General features: G+C 40.3%; 2 protein-coding genes across 9 annotated transcripts in view; one reads left to right on the top strand and one right to left on the bottom strand.

Moving 5' to 3' along the window:
• The window catches only part of si:dkey-183j2.10 (glutamate receptor U1), a 10,942-nt gene extending 9,196 nt beyond the window's left edge, over positions 1 to 1,746 (top strand). For all 6 annotated transcript variants that reach the window (XM_023294911.3, XM_035941347.2, XM_035941348.2 and 3 more), the window contains 3 exons: positions 434 to 653; positions 758 to 1,002; positions 1,170 to 1,746. In XM_023294911.3, the coding sequence (XP_023150679.2) occupies positions 434 to 653; positions 758 to 1,002; positions 1,170 to 1,274 (570 nt within the window). In that variant the 3' untranslated portion in view covers positions 1,275 to 1,746. The remainder of the gene's footprint in view (positions 1 to 433; positions 654 to 757; positions 1,003 to 1,169) is intronic.
• On the bottom strand, positions 1,411 to 17,354 carry plch2b (phospholipase C, eta 2b). 3 transcript variants are annotated; one of them, XM_035941344.2, is made up of 20 exons: positions 16,733 to 17,354; positions 15,532 to 15,678; positions 10,131 to 10,374; positions 9,878 to 10,007; positions 8,647 to 8,817; positions 7,145 to 7,238; positions 6,833 to 7,036; positions 6,617 to 6,737; positions 5,810 to 5,981; positions 5,564 to 5,671; positions 5,301 to 5,384; positions 5,120 to 5,217; positions 4,949 to 5,037; positions 4,669 to 4,854; positions 4,456 to 4,563; positions 4,251 to 4,375; positions 4,058 to 4,142; positions 3,818 to 3,964; positions 3,094 to 3,173; positions 1,411 to 2,997 (listed from the first exon to the last, which is right to left on the bottom strand). In XM_035941344.2, exons 1-20 carry the CDS (start codon positions 17,076 to 17,078, stop codon positions 1,891 to 1,893), a joined length of 3,846 nt encoding a protein of 1,281 aa, XP_035797237.2. In that variant the 5' UTR covers positions 17,079 to 17,354; the 3' UTR covers positions 1,411 to 1,890. The 3 variants fall into 3 exon arrangements, with proteins under 3 accessions (XP_035797237.2, XP_035797238.2, XP_035797239.1); XM_035941345.2 differs by lacking the exon at positions 5,564 to 5,671; XM_035941346.2 differs by lacking the exons at positions 15,532 to 15,678; positions 16,733 to 17,354 and adding an exon at positions 10,838 to 11,373.

Here is a 17,354-nt window from a genome sequence, read left to right as displayed (position 1 = left end):
TTTGACAAACATTTTACGTTACAAACGTCGTTTTTATTGGTTGGGTTGGCATAATAATGTTGCATCAACTTCATATAGTGTGTAATTTAAACTAAGTGCATTAGTTGACTAAATTTAAGTTGAGGTAGTTATTTTGGCTTGATAACATAAGTCCCCTCCCTTATCTTAGCATGTCGGGATCATTTTAGACAGTTAAATGGTTAAAAAATACCTTTCATTGTAGAGGAAAAGCTGATTCTTCTAACTCAATCTGGTTTACTGATTGAACATAATTTCATCTGAAGTTGTCATAGCTCAAAAAGATTGATACAAACTGCTGCATAATTATATATATTTTTTGAGGCCAAAAATGTTTTTTATGGAGAATATTTGATGATCTCGATCTGTGTTGTTAAAACTCAAGAGAAGTGTTTTCATTTTTCCTGTCATTAAGAATTCAAACAACCCAGTGTACCGCAGAATCTATGAGCACATGGAGAGATCAAAGAGTTTTGTGTCATCTATGGACGAAGGGATCCGACGTGCACGAGAGGGCAGCTTTGCCTTCATTGGAGAGTCTGTTTCTCTGGACTTGGCAGTAGCACGTCACTGTGAACTGGTCAGAGCACATGAAGTTGTTGGCATGAGGGGATACAGTATCGCTGCTGCTTATGGTGAGGCTGTCCATTTTGAAACCTCATTAAAATATGAACTTTGAACTTAACTAAAGTTAAGATGTTAAAGTGAATATCATGTCAAAACTATCATTTTCCTCAAGGTTCTCCAATTATAAAGAACCTCAGTGTAGCTATTCTGCAGCTGAGCGAGGCCGGAGAGCTGGCTTACCTGCGAAGCAAGTGGTGGGCCAGCAGCTGCATAGCAGGAAAGGGCAAGTCTTCAGCTATGCAGCCGCACAGCCTCAAAGGGATGTTTCTGGTTCTTTCCCTGGGCCTCGGGCTGGGAACAATTCTGGCTGTCCTGGAACTCACTTCTAAGAGCCGCAGGAGCGCAGCAGAGCAGAAGGTATGTGCAAATCGAGTGAAAAGTTGTGCAACTCAGGAGTGATTGTAGCTTTACAACTCTCATGTTTTTACTGACTGTGAGGATTTTCAGCTGTTTTATTGCTTACATTAAATCCATCAATGTATTAAAATGTGTTGCTTCACTGCTGTTACATGTCCATCCCACAGAAATCCTGCTGCACTGTCCTGACTGAGGAACTGAGTCTGCGCTTGAGAACCAGTGATGCAAAAAAATCTCAGGAAAATGTAGAGAAAGACAAAGAAAAAGCATAGAAACTCTTTGGAGAAATGTCAGTCTGAAAAGTGTGCTTTGTTTAACTTTCAAAATTTGTTCCAATACTTGACAGACACATTAACGTTGTAGATTTTGAGTTTTATTTCTTACTTAAAGAAAAAATTATTAGAAAACTCACAATTTATTAAAATAGACCATTTATTACGTTTTAAGTACCAACCCTAGAATCTCAATGAAAAATCAAACATTACAGTTTAATTTTATAAAAATAATTGTCAAACCAAGTTTATACTTGAAAACTAAAAAAAAAAGACTAACAGATAGTACTCACATATTTAGTACTTTCTATATTTGTTGTTTACAACTCTGCATCATGCTATTTTGTACAGTTGGCAGTGGCATCATGTGATTTCAGCAATTTCTTTTTAAAAACTATTTTATGCATAAAAACTGTGTTGACTGTAAACATTCCAGGAGGACTAAAATAATAAAAACTGCCTAATTGTATAATTGTGTTCCATGAATTCCCATTTATCTAGACAGAAAAGCAGGACTGCTTTGTGTTTGGTGTCTAAATTGTGGTCTAATCTAAGAAGCAAACAAAAAAGAATTTTAAAACAGACTTGTATTTTTTTGCAGCCTCTTACACTGTTGCTAGTTGTGCTCACTTTCTGGAAAAAGTGGTGATTTACAGTGAATTTCTCTCATCTTCTGGTCAAAAAGGGCCTTCATCTCCCTCTGCAGGGTTCCCTCGTGTTGCTCTACCTCAGCTGACACACAGGACGCTACAAACTCCAGACTGTCAGTGCTGCCGTCACTGCTGCTGGAGGCGCTGTCCGACAGGCAGAGACCGTTGGGTATCCGTCTCACCTGGTTGCTGTAGCTGCCGTAGTTTTTCACCCGCTGTTTCTGCCAATGGAAGTCAAGCTTGTGGTTTACCATCGGCGTCTGAGGAGAAGTAGTCTGTTTTCGAGGGCAACTGCGGGAGCGGGCCTTTGTCCGTATGGGGGTGGACGGTCGGGGGGTGGCAGGAGCCTCTAAAGTCCGTCTGACCCTGACAGGAGATGGTGGAGGAATAAGTGGAAGGGGTTTGGTTTCAGGCCATGGCACGGACTGAGGCTGAGGGCGGGAATCAGTTTGACTCTGAGTTTCTGGTTGCTCAGGTTCAGGGGCAACATCCTTATCTGGCTCTGGCTCTGGTTCTGGTTCTGGTGGTAACTCCTCAGATGGCTCAGGCTGCTCTGTTTCTGATTTCTGAAGTGTCTGCTGCTCTTCGCAGTTTGACTCTGGGAATTCACTCTCCTCCAACTCCTCTTGAATTAGTGGATTTTGGCTGTAAGGAGCAGGATCATCAGGACAAGAATGCTGGGAAGAGGTCTCTAGGTCAAAGCTTTCCACTATCACACAGGGAGCAGCCCCAGCGTAGTGGGAGTCTGTAGAGGACATCCGGCTGAAGATCCCTCTCCTTGTCTCTGGTGGTTCATGAATTTTAACTCTGTGTGCTCGCCTCAGTGGCTCACTCATTGCCCCTTTGTGGAAGGCAGCCTTGGCTGCTGGCCCTTGAACCATAGGAAACCATTCCCCATTTCTGCTGTCCTGAGAGATGGTGTCCAGATCCTTGCGAAAGTACCAAGCACGTCCATCCTCTGAGGACTGGACGGAGGAATCGAGAGAAGGCTGCCTCGGAGGACCCTTCATATGCTTCTGGGCTGCTTTTTGGATGTGTTTTTTGGCTGCTTGCACAGCATTCGAAGGTTTGATCTGTTTTACAAAGAACATCAAGCATCATTAGGTTTGCAGAATGGTCAGATAAATATAAAATTAGATGTGCCAGTTTTTGTTTTTGAAACACCCTACCTTTCCTGTTATGTCATTGATAGCAACATGAACAAAGATGGACGATTCTGCCATTCCCTCCAGGTAGACATGTCGATAACCTAAAAAAAGAATCACAAATAACTCAAGCTTTTTAATGTCGCTTTTCCTTAATTTGGCAGAAATACTTATTGTGTCTACCTGAACGCAACTGAAAACTAGTATGTAACACAGCACTGACATATCATCACCTTTTAAGTTGCTTCTTTAGACAGCTAGTTGTTATTTGGGGTCATTTCTTGTCACCTTGCAAATTTTAGTCCAGTGTTCACTCATTTTAGCAGTGTTTGGTTTCTGACAATACCTGAAGGAAATACCCAACTCTTTTTTTGCTACAAGCTTCAACGAGCCAATAACTGTGTGTGGTAATGTAAAGTGGGATTTTAGAGCTTTTTTGGTGGAAACAGAGAGAAACAAAACAGTAAAGTTGAGGGCCTAAGAGACACACAATGGGCTGAAACCCACTCTAAACCTCCATAAAGCTGAGAGAAGCTGCAGATTCAAGTGAGTTTCACAAAGTCATGTTGCTTTCACTTTGCCATTTTCTTTCTCTCTTGAAACAATGTTTCAGAAAAACCACAAAAACTTCACATTTTTTATGCTGGTATGCTGAGTTCTGTTTAGAATAAAAAGACTGGGTGCTTTTAGCAAACTAGAGTGTTATTTTACTCCAAGAAAATAGTGACAGTTCTGTCATGTAATCTACCTGGCATCATGCTTCTGAACGCCACAGTCCTCTGTCCAATGAAATCTCGTCCAATAGGATCATGATCCCACACCTGGAACCGTACCAGGGCGATCTGTGGCATTTGAATGTTAAAGACGAGTGTCTCCTCCCACATTGGATTGAAACCTGAATGAAACAGAAGTTACAAAGACTGAAGAGACTCAAAAGTTAGCCTGATGTGACATGATTTAAATCGCAAGATGGCGTTTGCACACACACCATTATCATCCACCACTCTGGTCTGCTGCTTGGAACAATCAATAGGTAGACCGATGATCTCAACTTCAACAAAGGGATCGATAATCTAAGCGCACATAAACACAAGAAAACCAGAACATTAGTGGTTAAACTTCCTTCTTATGGTGCACCAATGTCGATGCTCAGATTATAGGTCTACTTTCTTTGGCCTCACCTCTCCTCTATCCCCAAACATGGAGTCTTTGGGCTTCGGAAGTTGTTGCCCACTGATGATCTTCAGCACTAACTGAGTCTTTCTGTGTCCTGGTAGAGGATCCTCCAACGCAGGATTAAAGGCAGCTGAACGAAAGCAATCATATTTACTACCTGCTCACACAGGGAGAGTTGCCATTCACTCTGAAATCTGCATAGATGCATACTTTTACACATGCACTTTGGCTTGAGAATATATCCACAGTTTCCATTGCTGGAGAATTTGGCTTGGTTCAGTTCAAGCATTCGACCTTGGGTTTGGTAGTTCATTGCAACTGAAATTAAATGACAGTATATGTAAAAATGAAAATCTTCTACATTTCTAAACAGAGGTTTGGGCTGAAACTAGGCAAATTTTAGTTTCGACAAAGTCTTATTACCCATATGGCATCCTGCATTCCAATATGGCTGTGGGTTGAAGTTACTTGAGTCCACTCTGTAGTTGGACGGGTAGACTCTCAGAAGCTGGCGCTGGTTGAGACGCACCAACTCAGCCGGTTTCAACTGTAAGATCTGGTTCATCACAGTCTCATTTAGGGACGATACTTGCCAACTGTTCGTATACGCTGCCAGATAGAATAAAAAGACACAGCTGCATCAGGAATCCATTCCGCAAAACTTGGATGTGTGTGATGAAATGTGATTAAGTCTTGAATTTACCTTGTGTTTCTATGTCATGCACACGGACAGATTTCGTGTACTTGACCAGGTCAGACAGCGCTCGGGATAGCCTCATTGTTTTCCTTTTTCTAAAAAGAAGACATACAAGAGTAACCTCATATCCTACAAAACCTTAATGTTTAAGCCACTTATTGAAATGATTGGGCTTACTTGGGATGGTAAACAATTTGTGTCCTCTCCCTGCTGGTGCTGTAATCCGATTCACCATCAGACAATGACTTGTTTTTTACACGTGTTTTCTTTTTTCTCTGAAAAAGACAGAACGATTGATAGATTTTTAAGTCAAAGAACTCATGGGGACAGGAAATGAGAAAATGAACAAATGGCTCACCTTTCTCTTGAAGCTCCTAATGATTGATCTGCCAAATCGTCTTTTCTTTTTTGGCTGATTAGTTGTCGTAGCATTGTCCCCATCCTGAAACAGTCAAACTGTAATTGTAAATATAAGTATCTCTCTATCTATCTATCTATCTATCTATCTATCTATCTATCTATCTATCTATCTATCTATCTATCTATCTATCTATCTATCTATCTATCTATCTATCTATCTATCTATCTATCTATCTATCTATATCCATAAGTTTCATGTGCCTGTGAGTTATCATCATCATCATCCTCCTCTTCCTCATCCTCAGTATCTTCGTCAGACACATCGCCTTCTTCTGCGTCAGGATCAAGATTTACTGGCAGCTTCTTTCCCTGAAAACCAACCAATTAATGATTGGACATTTTAAGCCTATATATGTGGTTTGTTTTGTGTCCTGTGTACTCACTACTGTAGTTAGCTCAGGTTTCAATATAAAAGGCTGCTGTGCATGCAGCTAAAAACAGCTGTACCTTGACTAAAACTTTCCCTTTCAGAATCTCAGGGGACGGCAGCTTCTTGCATTCATGCGCATTGACATTGGTCAGGTCCAGTTTATCCTGCAGCACCTCTTTCAGATACTCAGCCATCTTTTTCTGCTGAGGCACAGTGCAGTGGTTCTCTATGGACAAGATCACCGGGTACCTGGAGGTGAAGTGATGATACATGAGCTAAAATATACAGACCAAAACTGAAAACAAAGTCCACATCAAAAATTTGTATTTTAATTGTTTTTCTTTTGCAATACTTGACTGTAAAATTATACTATGTTTTAACTGTATTGAAATCTGTAAATAATTTGTTTGAATGTTATTTTATAGATTCTTTCTGGTATGTTAAATTACAGGCTAAAGCTATGCCTAGTAAATTACAAAACAAAAGTGTTAATTTACTTGTTAAACATAAAAATCTGTAGTTTTTAAAAAAATAAATGTAATTCTTTTCTTTTTACAATATTTTATCATAAAATTATGCAATTCTAACTACATTTCAGCAAAAATACTGTTATTTTTATAGATCATTTTTAGCTGCTATTTTAGAGATATTCCCTATTTTATTACAGATCTCACAGAAAAAAATGCCACTGACTGTAAAAAATCAAACAAGTCACAGCTGTGCAAAACACATCAAAAATATGTATTTTTACAAATAGATGGAACTATAAATTTACACTGTTTTACTGTATTTTACAGCTTTTTGTCATAATCATCATGGTTTTTACAGCTTCTTAACAAGGCCTAACAAAATGTATGCCAGCATCAGGTCCCAACAGCACTTACTGTGATTTTGTGAAGGCATACTTGTTGATTGTTTCCACAACATCCTTGAAGAGAATTTTGGATGTCAATGTGTAACCATGATGGATAATGGGCTCTCCATCGGGTCCATCCCAGCAGTCCACTGAGGGAGGAGGAAAAAAGAACAACACAGCTTATCTGTCATGTCATAAAAATCACAACGAAGGCAGCTACAGTTTGGATTTTGCAGGCTCTCACCCTCCACACAGCGGCATCCAGCCTGCAGGACGTAGGCGTACATCTCCACTCGGGACTGGGAGAGCAGCTGGTCTCCTGTCAGGTAGGTGTTGTGTGATGTGGAAATGAAGTAGTTACAGAGAGGCTGCGTCATGTCCTGGTTCACCTGGTTGTGTTCGGGGTTAAAGATGTCACCTGCTGGGCTCCGCATGTAGTTGGTAAGCCCTAAAAGAGAAACGTTTCAGGCCCCATCCATGTCGTGTTTGGTTCAGCTGATATATGTGATGTTAGTTGCTTCACTTGACACATTTATTGCAAGCAGGGTCCACATACCATCAATCCCCAGCACCATACGCTGCAGGTTCACAGGACATGGCTCAAACTTGGCCACTATGTCGACTAGATGCTCTCTGGTGAGGCCTCGCATCTACAAATACAATGAAATCAGTGGTGTAATCATCACTTGGATCCAATATTTTATACATATGTGTCAGTAGTTATTATGAATCAGCAGCATTACATTTCATGTTGATTCTGTTGGATGTTTTTGGCATCACTGCAAAATGATTTGCCTGCAGAGTGTCACACAAAAAACTGTTTTTAAATGCATCTGCTGAAGTGGAAAGTTTCTGAGTTTTGGGACTGCTCCAACTGTTTTATGTAACTGTGGTTTATTTTCCTTTTTCCCTTTAAATTCATCATCAGCTGATGAGATAAGACTGATATCCACTGGGTAAAATTACAAACAGTAACACCGGATTACATGCGTGCATTGCTTCTCATGAATGTCTTTTGCATGTGAAGCAAATTTCAATCAGATATAGAAATAATGGTCTGGCCATCAGCAATAAAAACTACAGTAAAGAAAGGTATTACAAACAATATCAATGCAAAAATGGCTATTGTTAAAAAAAAAAAATCCATCCATAAATAGTGCAAAAAAATGTACTTGTCAGGGCCCCCACCTAACCTCCCTCATCCTCCCCCTCTCCCTCCTTTCTGTTAATTTCCCCTGGTTTTCTGCCTCTCCCTGCTCTCCCACTGAAGCCTGGCTGAGCTGCTGTCCACAGCAGTCCCTAATCACTAATCAGTCTCATCCACAGAACTCTGGGCAGCTGTGGCACAGCACACCTGTTACTCATCTCCTCCATCAAAGCCGGTCTCACACTCTACTGCCAGATAGTAAACTCTGCTCATGCAGTCAGTTCATCTGGCCTTTTGCACATTGCTGTGTTCTCTTTAAAATAGTTTTTCCCTGTCTAACCCCGTTCTCCTTGTTTAGCTCTGCTGGCCCAGCTGCCTGGTCCTACCAGTCCTGCCTCTCATCCCCTGTAGTCCGGATTCCACCCTGACCAGACCTCCCCCTCCTTTTTGGACTCGCTCCCCCCCATCTGCTCCTGGATCCCCAACCTGCTCCTGGATTTCCCTGCCTGCCGTGCCTCCCATCCCCTGGAACATCCTGCCTGCCTACCCCTCTGGAACGGGACGCTCCTGCCCACTCTCTGCCGCCGACCAGCACCCGAACAGAGGTCGCCTGCCGGGCCGCCTGTTCCCGGTACCGTCACCCTCCACCCTCCCCTTTAGTGAGTTCTCCTTAGTTTAATCCCTGGTTACTTAATTTCCCCACTTGTTTCCTGGTTACCCTGCTTCTTTGTTAAATAAATCACCTTTGTTCCTGCCTCAGTTCCTCGTCTGTGTGCTCTCTGCTCGGGTTCACCCCCCGCACCTTGACAGTACTAAAACGTTTAAGATAATCAATTTGAAAATATTTATGCAATAGGTAATCTTTCCACCTGAAATGACAGATCTGTGTGATCCTTTCAACTCATTTATACCTTCTGTTCATTTTCCAGGAAGCGTGCAAGGTCGTGCAGATCCATGACTTCTTTCTGATTGCTGTAGGAGATCATAATCAGGTAGAGGTCTCTGCGTGTGGAAATCATCTTGTAGAAGGAACAGAATTCCTCAAAGGCCAGAGAGCCCTGGTTCTCGTCCGTGTCTGCCTCCTGCAGATAGTGACAAAACTATTTCATGAGCCAGAGATAACTCTCTCAGCATGTGCGATTTCAGATAAGTGCCCTGCCAAAGAAAATATGTACCACCATCTGAGGGATATATCTCCCTCACTATCAAAACAGAGCTCGTTCACACAGACTATTGTCATCAGGAGGGAGGGAGGGGGGCAGTGAGCTGCTGAACTAAAGCAATATTGCAGTGCAGCTAAAGCCATCTGTGGTGGCCATATGGCCTTCCTGTGAGGCTCTCTTCCACTGTTCCTCCAAAATACTGTATATACATATTTGTCTCCTGGCTCCGTTTTCATCTTTTTATCTTACTGCTTCTGTGACTGAAATGAAGGAAAATCAACCAGAGAAAAGGCGCCTTATGGGAACATCAAAGATTTCCCACGTTAGTCAATGTACACATTTTTTTTAATGAAACATCCAATTTATAATTTTTTGACAATTTTTTTCTCTATTGCTACTTCATACTCTGAGAAGTTGGTGCCATTCTTTTTTTAAATTTTCAGGTCTAGAAATATTTTGTCAGATGTGATGTTGACACAAACAAGCCAGTACTGCCATGAACTTTTGTACTGACATTCTTGGTCCTCAGAGGATGAACCCTACTAACATCTATGACCCCCTGACTTTTGCTCTAGCACCACCATGATATTGTCAAGTGTTGCTTTAAGTGAAACGTCTCAACAACTGTTGAATGTGTTGCTGTGAAATTTAGTTTTGACACTCATGGTCCCCTGAGGATGAATTGCCATCGGATGTGCAAATGTTAGCATTTTAACAAGCAAAGGCAGTAAATGTGAAAGTAGCAGAGATTGTTGGCATTTCATGCCCTGCGTTTTTGTTGTTAAGTCTTAAATTTAAGGCTTGTCAGTCGTTTTTTCAGCCACTCTTCAAGCAGAGCCACCAGTCATGTCAACACAATATGAGTGATGCTCTGTAGCCATGTGGCCGGGGGCTACAGGGGCGGTGTGGATAGTAGGTCATATGCACATTAAATCTATGGCAGCTTGCATGAATAACCATTGTGGATACAAGGTCTTACTTGAAACATCTCCCTGACTTTCTGCTTGGGTAAATTCACATTGAGTTTGTGGAGCAGCTGGTGAACTTCTCCAATGCTCAAGGTGCCGTCTCCATTTTTGTCGGCCTCGGAAAAAGTCTGCTGTAACCATGTACGACTGTAGTTAAGGCAACACAGCTTTTAGAAAAAAATAATCACCTTAATATACAGTGAAGCATTCATAATCATACTTAAAGACTGAATATGTGTGCATGAGTGTCTGTATAAAGGATATTGATCACGGGTGCGCTGCCTCCGTGCCAAACTGTCTTCATCACTGATGCCAGCCATGAGGTATTTGAGTCCAGTGATCCAGGTTCGGGCCTCCTCTGAGTTGGTGGACACCAGATCCAAGGACTTCACACGTTCCCCGTAGTAAATACTAAAGCAGCAGTTTGGGTCGAAACGGTTGTCTGCATAACGCCTGAAGATCTCAGACTTTTTCCCCTCACACACCTCATGGATGGAGTCAATAGTTACTGAAATGAGAGAATACAGTGGTCATGAAGTTCTTATGTGTTGATTATTCATAGAGTCGATTTGTATTGAACAACTTGTGCCATTATTTTGTTTGTTCATTTGCAACAACTGGAATGAATGAAACACAGCTGCACTGGGTCAAAGATGCTAATGTTAGCATCATAAAAATAAGAAAATACAAAATCAGGTGATCTTCAAGGATAGGATCAGTGGTCTGATAGAGATGAAAAATTAACAACTGTCCCACAAAGTTCTTTATGAATATGGATAAACCAGTTTTTTAGTTAAAATCAGAGTGCCTCGGACACTCCCATTAACAAGAAATGGGACAGTCATTATTTTTTCATCTCTATTTGACCACTGCATTGTTCTATTTTTCATATTTGGATGATGTTCATTTTGTCGTTAATTATCATAGGATAACGTTATTTTTTATACCGACAAAGTAAAGATGGTTTTTACCTTAGCTGACATGTTTTGACTGCAACTGCAGTCTTCTTCAGAGCGTCCTCTGACGTGTGCTGACGTGTCCTTTTTTATCATGTGACCAGTCTGACAGATCTGTCAGAATCTGTCAGATAGGCCACGCCCCCCGCCGTCCGGCGCTCTCTGGAGGATGGAGTCCCAGGTATTAGAGGGTGTAGCCCCTCGTCCCGCTTCCTGATCTCGATGGCCTCCTTGATCCATCGTTTGTTTGTTGGTCTCCGATGTTAAAATCCTCCCCCTGTCCCAGTCCATGATATGATTATTTCTTTTGCAGTGATCCCTGATGGCTGATTTTTTTGTTTTCTTGTTCAGCTTTTTCTTTTTGTGTTCTTGTGAGTCGTCCAGTTGTTTCCTTTTCACATTCTGTCTGGTGTTCTTTTCGTCTTGTGTTGAATGATCTGCCTGTTTCTCCGATGTATGTTTTCTCGCAAGATTTACACGGAATTTCATAAATGATGCTGCGTTTCTTGTCCGGTTCTATTTTGTCTTTGGGATGGACTAATAGCTGCCGGAGTTTTGTATGTGGTTTTACTGCTGTCTTGATGAGTTAGGTAAAGTTGGCAAGATATTCACAGATTCGGACTTCCGGCCTCAATAACTCATGGGATATACGTTGTGAAAACATAAACAATGCCTCTTTTCCATCGTTGTAAGCTAGACAATGTACTACAAGGCCAGTTTTATCAAAAGTCGCTGTCTTTCAAGCTGCAGAAATAACATTGATGTCTATGAGCAGCTGGCTGTGCGACGAGTGAACAGGGACCGTCTGCAAATAGCAAAACCGCTGCAACAGCGAAGAGAGACACTACACAAATATTCAATAACTTAACTTTTATACACTGTAGCGTCACCAAATTTACTGGAGCCATCAATTGTGTCTTGCTGGTCATACTACAACTCTTGGTTTGATACTAAATACAAAATCTGAATTTTAAGGAATTTTCGTTATTGTCTTATTATTTTATTAGTCATAAAATTCAATAACTTCACTCTTATATACTGTAGTGTCACCAAATTTACTGGAGCCATCAATTGTGTCTTGCTGGTCATACTACAACTCCTGGTTTGATGCTAAATACAAAATCTGAATTTTAAGGAATTTTCGTTACTGTCTTATTATTTTATTAGTCATAAAATTCAATAACTTCACTCTTATATTACTGTAGAGTCACCAAAATCATTGGAGCCTTCAGTTGTGTCTTGCTGGTCATACTACAACTCTTGGTTTGATGCTAAATACAAAATCTGAATTTTAAGGAATTTTTATTATTTAATTATTATTTTATTAGACATAAAATTCATTAACTTCACTCTTATATACTGTAGTGTCACCAAATTTACTGCAGCCATCAATTGTGTCTTGCTGATCATACTACAACTCTTGGTTTGATGCTAAATACAAAATCTGAATTTTAAGGAATTTTCATTATTTTATTATTATTTTATTAGTCATAAAATTCAATAACTTCACTCTTATATACTGTAGTGTCATCAAATTCACTGGAGCCATCAGTTGGCTCCTGATTGTCATACTACAACTCTTGGTTTGGTAATAAATCAAAAATCTGAATTTTAAGGAATTTTTTATTAGTAATGAAATTGTTGTTATATATCTCAAATATTTTTTGTTGTAACAGATAAAAGTGCTCATCCATTGTTTGGGTAGATTGTGTAACATTAATAACCAAAAGTAACTGAATTTTAATGATTTGCGTTGTTTATTGCCATGTGAAGTTGTGCACACTATTTAGTGTGCATGCTTGTGTGTGAAGTTTAAGGATTATGAGTAAATTAGCTTTGATGGCTCTTCTCTTGATGTATGTGGGGCTATATTTTTAGATCCACAGTGCACCTGTTTGTCCAAATACATGATACTGAATAGTAATGGAACTTGGACTCCTCACCAAAGAGAGGCTCAGATAACACCAATATACCAAACTAAACTGTTTAGCCTGTCTCCTCAAGTACTGACGATTGGGACGAAAGACAGTCAAATGCTTTCTTACGAGGCTGCAGCGTTAACTGATTCATTTAAACCATAATGTTAAACCGCTAATAATATTTTCCAAGTTAAGGACTGTATGGACAATACTTGGAAGAAAAAACCTGAAGGTATGATCAGTAGGACCTTTTGATGGTTGGATTGAGTTTATTTTTTCTGCAGTGTTTGAGTGAAGTGATTGAATTTTATTTACTATAAAAAATTCCTTAAAATTCAGATTTTTGATTTATTACCAAACCAAGAGTTGTAGTATGACAATCAGGAGCCAACTGATGGCTCCAGTGAATTTGATGACACTACAGTACATAAGAGTGAAGTTATTGAATTTTATTACCAATAAAAATTCCTTAAAATTCATATTTTGTATTTAATATCAAACCAAGGGTTGTACTATGACAGTCAGGAGACAACTAATGGCATCAGCGAGTTTGGTGACACTACAGTACATAAGAGTGAAGTTAATGAATTTTATCACAAATAAAATAATAATTAAATAATAAAAATTGCTCAAAATTCAGATTTTTTACTTAATGTCAAACCAAGAGTTGTAGTATGACCAGCAGGAGACAACTGAAGGCTCCAATGATTTTGGTGACTCTACAGTATATAAGAGTGAAGTTATTGAATTTTATGACTAATAAAATAATAAGACAATAACGGAAATTCCTTAAAATTCAGATTTTGTATTTAGCATCAAACCAGGAGTTGTAGTATGACCAGCAAGACACAATTGATGGCTCCAGCAAATTTGGTGACACTACAGTATATAAGAGTGAAGTTATTGAATTTTATGACTAATAAAATAATAATAAAATAATAAAAATTGCTTAAAACTCAAATTTTTTAATTTAGTATCAAACCAAGAGTTGTAGTATGACCAGCAAGACACAATTGATGGCTCCAGTAAATTTGGTGACGCTACAGTGTATAAAAGTTAAGTTATTGAATATTTGTGTAGTGCCTCTCTTCGCTGTTGCAGCGGTTTTGCTATTTGCAGACGGTCCCTGTTCACTCGTCGCACAGCCGGCTGCTCATAGACATCAATGTTATTTCTGCAGCTTGAAAGACAGCGACTTTTGATAAAACTGGCCTTGTAGCACATTGTCTAGCTTACAACGATGGAAAAGAGGCATTGTTTATGTTTTCACAACGTATATCCCATGAGTTATTGAGGCCGGAAGTCCGAATCTGTGAATATCTTGCCAACTTTACCTAACTGTGTTGATGTGTTTTTTCATTATGCGCTTGTAACAGTCATTGCTATTGTCATTACTATGGTATTCCGCTATCTCGCCACACGGTGGCGCCTTGCTAATTTGGTATGGTTAATAGGTCACTCTTCTTCCCTTTTTCTTCATGGTTCCTAGTTTCCTGTCGCTTGTGTCATGGACTCGGCCGTGTGTACGCGGACCTCTGTGCTCACTAAAGTAATATGTGGTAGAGCTGACTTTTATATTTTTCATTTCTAAAATAAATGGAAACCTGTGGAAATCTACAAGTCTTCGCTCTTTTTGCTATCCACTAGCACAAGTCCATGGCTGACTACTCTTCAGCTCATGCTACCACACGTTACACGCTGTATGGGTTCTGTTATCCCATGGATATATGGGATGGTGATTGTGTCTTTGTTTTTATTGTCCGGTTGTTGTGCGCGTTTTGTTTATGTTTTCTTTTGTTTCTTTACTTTGTTTTTAGCTTGTTGTTTTCCTTTGTTGATGGCCCATATCGGGTATTGGCAGTGTATGAGTGCGTTCTTGATGTGTTTTTCCTTCTCCTGTCTGTCTTTATCGTCTGTTATGATGCTGGTCTGTTCATAAAGTGTTCTATCTACTGATGGTTTGTGAGCTGTGGATGTTCTGATGTCCAGAGGAGGTTCTGGTCCGTTCATAAATTGTTGTAACTACTGATAGTTTGTGAGCTGTGGATGTTCTGATGTCCAGAGGAGGTTCTGGTCTGTATGTGTAGGTTTCCTGTAAACTGTGATCTTAATACTGCCATCTTCTCTGTGGTGTATGCTCTCTGACGCTCTGAAGAAGACTGCAGTTGCAGTCGAAACATGTCAGCTAAGGTAAAAACCATTTTTACTTTGATTTGTCGGTATAAAAAAATAACGTTATCCTATGTTCTATTTCTCACTTTATTGCATCTCTTACTTGCGTCAAATATGGATCTTTTACACATTCTCCTTTCAGAATAACCAAAATATGCATCATGTAAATAACTACCTTCAAGATTTATAGTGTCCAAGATACACATCTAGATTAACCCATATGTTATGTGATAGAATATACTCAAAAAATATCCAACGACATTGTTTATCTTTCTGACTCGAGGTCAACACCTCAAATGGGACTTCTTTAAAGACCATCATAACCATTAAATAATGGCGTGAAGTCTATAAGATGCCACCAAACTTTTATGCACACTTTGCTCAGAACAACACAACAGGTACGATAGCAGTAGCTCCACTGAAAGAAAAATAGACTTAACCTCTTTAATCCCCTGCTACATTTCTGTAGATCAAATTCTAGTAACTGGTTTTAAAGGAGTAACTCGTGCTGCGTTGCTTTGTCTTGAGAGCACCATCCAAACCAAAAAACAGTTTGCAAGTGTGGCCAGTTAAAAGATATATGTTCAGAACTGTTATTCTATAGGGGTGATCGCTCACTTTTGGCTTTGTCATGTTTCCTGGAGGGCCGCCACCGGATGCAGGACTTGTGCTCGTCTAGGTAAAAGAATCGGACCAGTCCTTTCTTCTTCCCCTTCAGTTTGGTCATCTGAGTGCCAGTCTGCATGGTGCACATACACCTCTCCACTATAGGGGAACACAAGGAGACACACTGTTCATCAAGCGTCAAGCAGCCGTCCAACGTAATGACCCACTGGGATCCTCACATTGTTATTCTTTTACAGTCAACATCTGACAGAACCTCGGAATATCAAATGTTAAGTTTAATGTCATAACTAAAATGAACTTTTCATACTTTGGAACCATGCGTTTATAGTTAATAAGAAGTTGGTATATTAAATGCTTCATGCTAAGCCCTTAGCTAGACCATTTCCAAGTTGTTATTAATCTTATTAATGAAGATCATTTCTAATATATTAAATACTATATTGCGGTGTTGCGATTTTGTTGTAGGAAGACAATATAACAACTCCAGTGGCGTCCCTGAAGCAGACGAGATAATTAGAGGTTTACCATCAAGCACTAGTTTATGAGATTATAGGCTGTGTCACGTGGATTTAAGTGGTTGTTTGTGTGTTCATAACAAGAGGCATCCTTTGAGGAGAACATACAGAATTCTAAACTGATTAGTGTCTACAAAACAACAACATTAACTGCAATCAGCTCAGTTATCTGCGTCACTGTGACCCAAAATTACTTCTCTTGGCTCCATTCTACATTGACATTTCTTGGAACCAATGGTTGTGCCCACCGTACCAAAACTGAAAAATCAAGAAATAGATCCAAAAAGATTCCTGTAATATGGACATCATTACCAGTTCATTGTTTTATACGCCTTGAGCAGGTAACCTTTGTTTGTAATCTGAAGCTCTGATACATGTGACGCAACCTGACACATCATTCAGGCTAATCCTAAAGGATTGTCTACTGTCCATATGCCCATTATCTGCTTCGCTGCTTCTCTGTTTTGCTATATGTGCAACTCCAACATTTTGCAGGCCATTTGGAAGAAAATGTCTTAGTGGATATTTCCAATTCCCATGCCATGGTTTCAAAAATATCACATTAATGTGGTATGTGTCCAGTTTGCAGCAAATTTTAGGCCTTTTGTCTAAACAACCTGTTGATATTTTGCAGTGATTTGACTGTGTGAAGGAAACCCTATATGAGTGAGTCTTACCTATCTGACCCAGTCTCCATTTAGGTTGTGCCACCACACTCCCACCGATCCAGAAGAACTCCTCTGCCAGTCTGGAGATAGATGCTTTGTGCCAGAGTTTTGGGGAGCTCATAATAGACGGGATGGGTGAGTCAAAGGAGGCCTGCCTCGCTGCATGAGGGGAGTCCTTACCCAGCGAGGGGGAGAACACTCCTGACGACAGAGATCCCAGAGACTGAAAGGTGGTCTTCTTAGGTGACTGAGAAGACAGTGGTGGACTGCCACTCAGCCCCGGAGACATTGGCGCCATCGCTGGGCTGATGTTCATCCCTGAACTGTACATTTGGTTCCTGCTCTCTTGTCCCATTCACACTACGTGAACTCACCTGCCTCCTCACTCCGCTGGGCCCCTCAGAAAAGAGTATTTAAAGCTTTCCTCAGTGTCAGCATGTCCTCCTCTTCCAGTCGAAACCTTCCCACATGGGGTCAGGGAACAATATTCCCATCCTGTGGGTTCGTTCCTTTCCATCTTATGTCCAGTGGTCCAGAGTGGAGGCCATAGACGCTTCTTTATTTATTGTTTGCACGTAGAGGAGGCTCTCAGAGAGGAAGTGTGCAACTAAATCTTCCTCAAGCTGTAATC

Source organism: Amphiprion ocellaris, chromosome 5, assembly GCF_022539595.1.
Source record: "Amphiprion ocellaris isolate individual 3 ecotype Okinawa chromosome 5, ASM2253959v1, whole genome shotgun sequence".
Lineage (NCBI taxonomy): Eukaryota > Metazoa > Chordata > Actinopteri > Pomacentridae > Amphiprion > Amphiprion ocellaris.
The sequence above is the reverse complement of the archived record's forward strand: the minus strand, read 5'-3'. Positions and strand labels throughout refer to the sequence as shown.

What these genes read in the sequence shown, in the direction of transcription:
- plch2b (XM_035941344.2), bottom strand. Translation starts at nt 17,078, where the DNA reads ATGGGACAAGAGAGCAGGAACCAAATGTACAGTTCAGGGATGAACATC. An exon ending in ATGGAGACTGGGTCAGATAG is followed by an intron (nt 15,679 to 16,732) that starts GTAAGACTCACT and finishes GTTCCCCTATAG; the next exon opens with TGGAGAGGTGTATGTGCACC. An exon ending in TTAGGAGCTTCAAGAGAAAG is followed by an intron (nt 5,218 to 5,300) that starts GTGAGCCATTTG and finishes TGTCTTTTTCAG; the next exon opens with AGAAAAAAGAAAACACGTGT.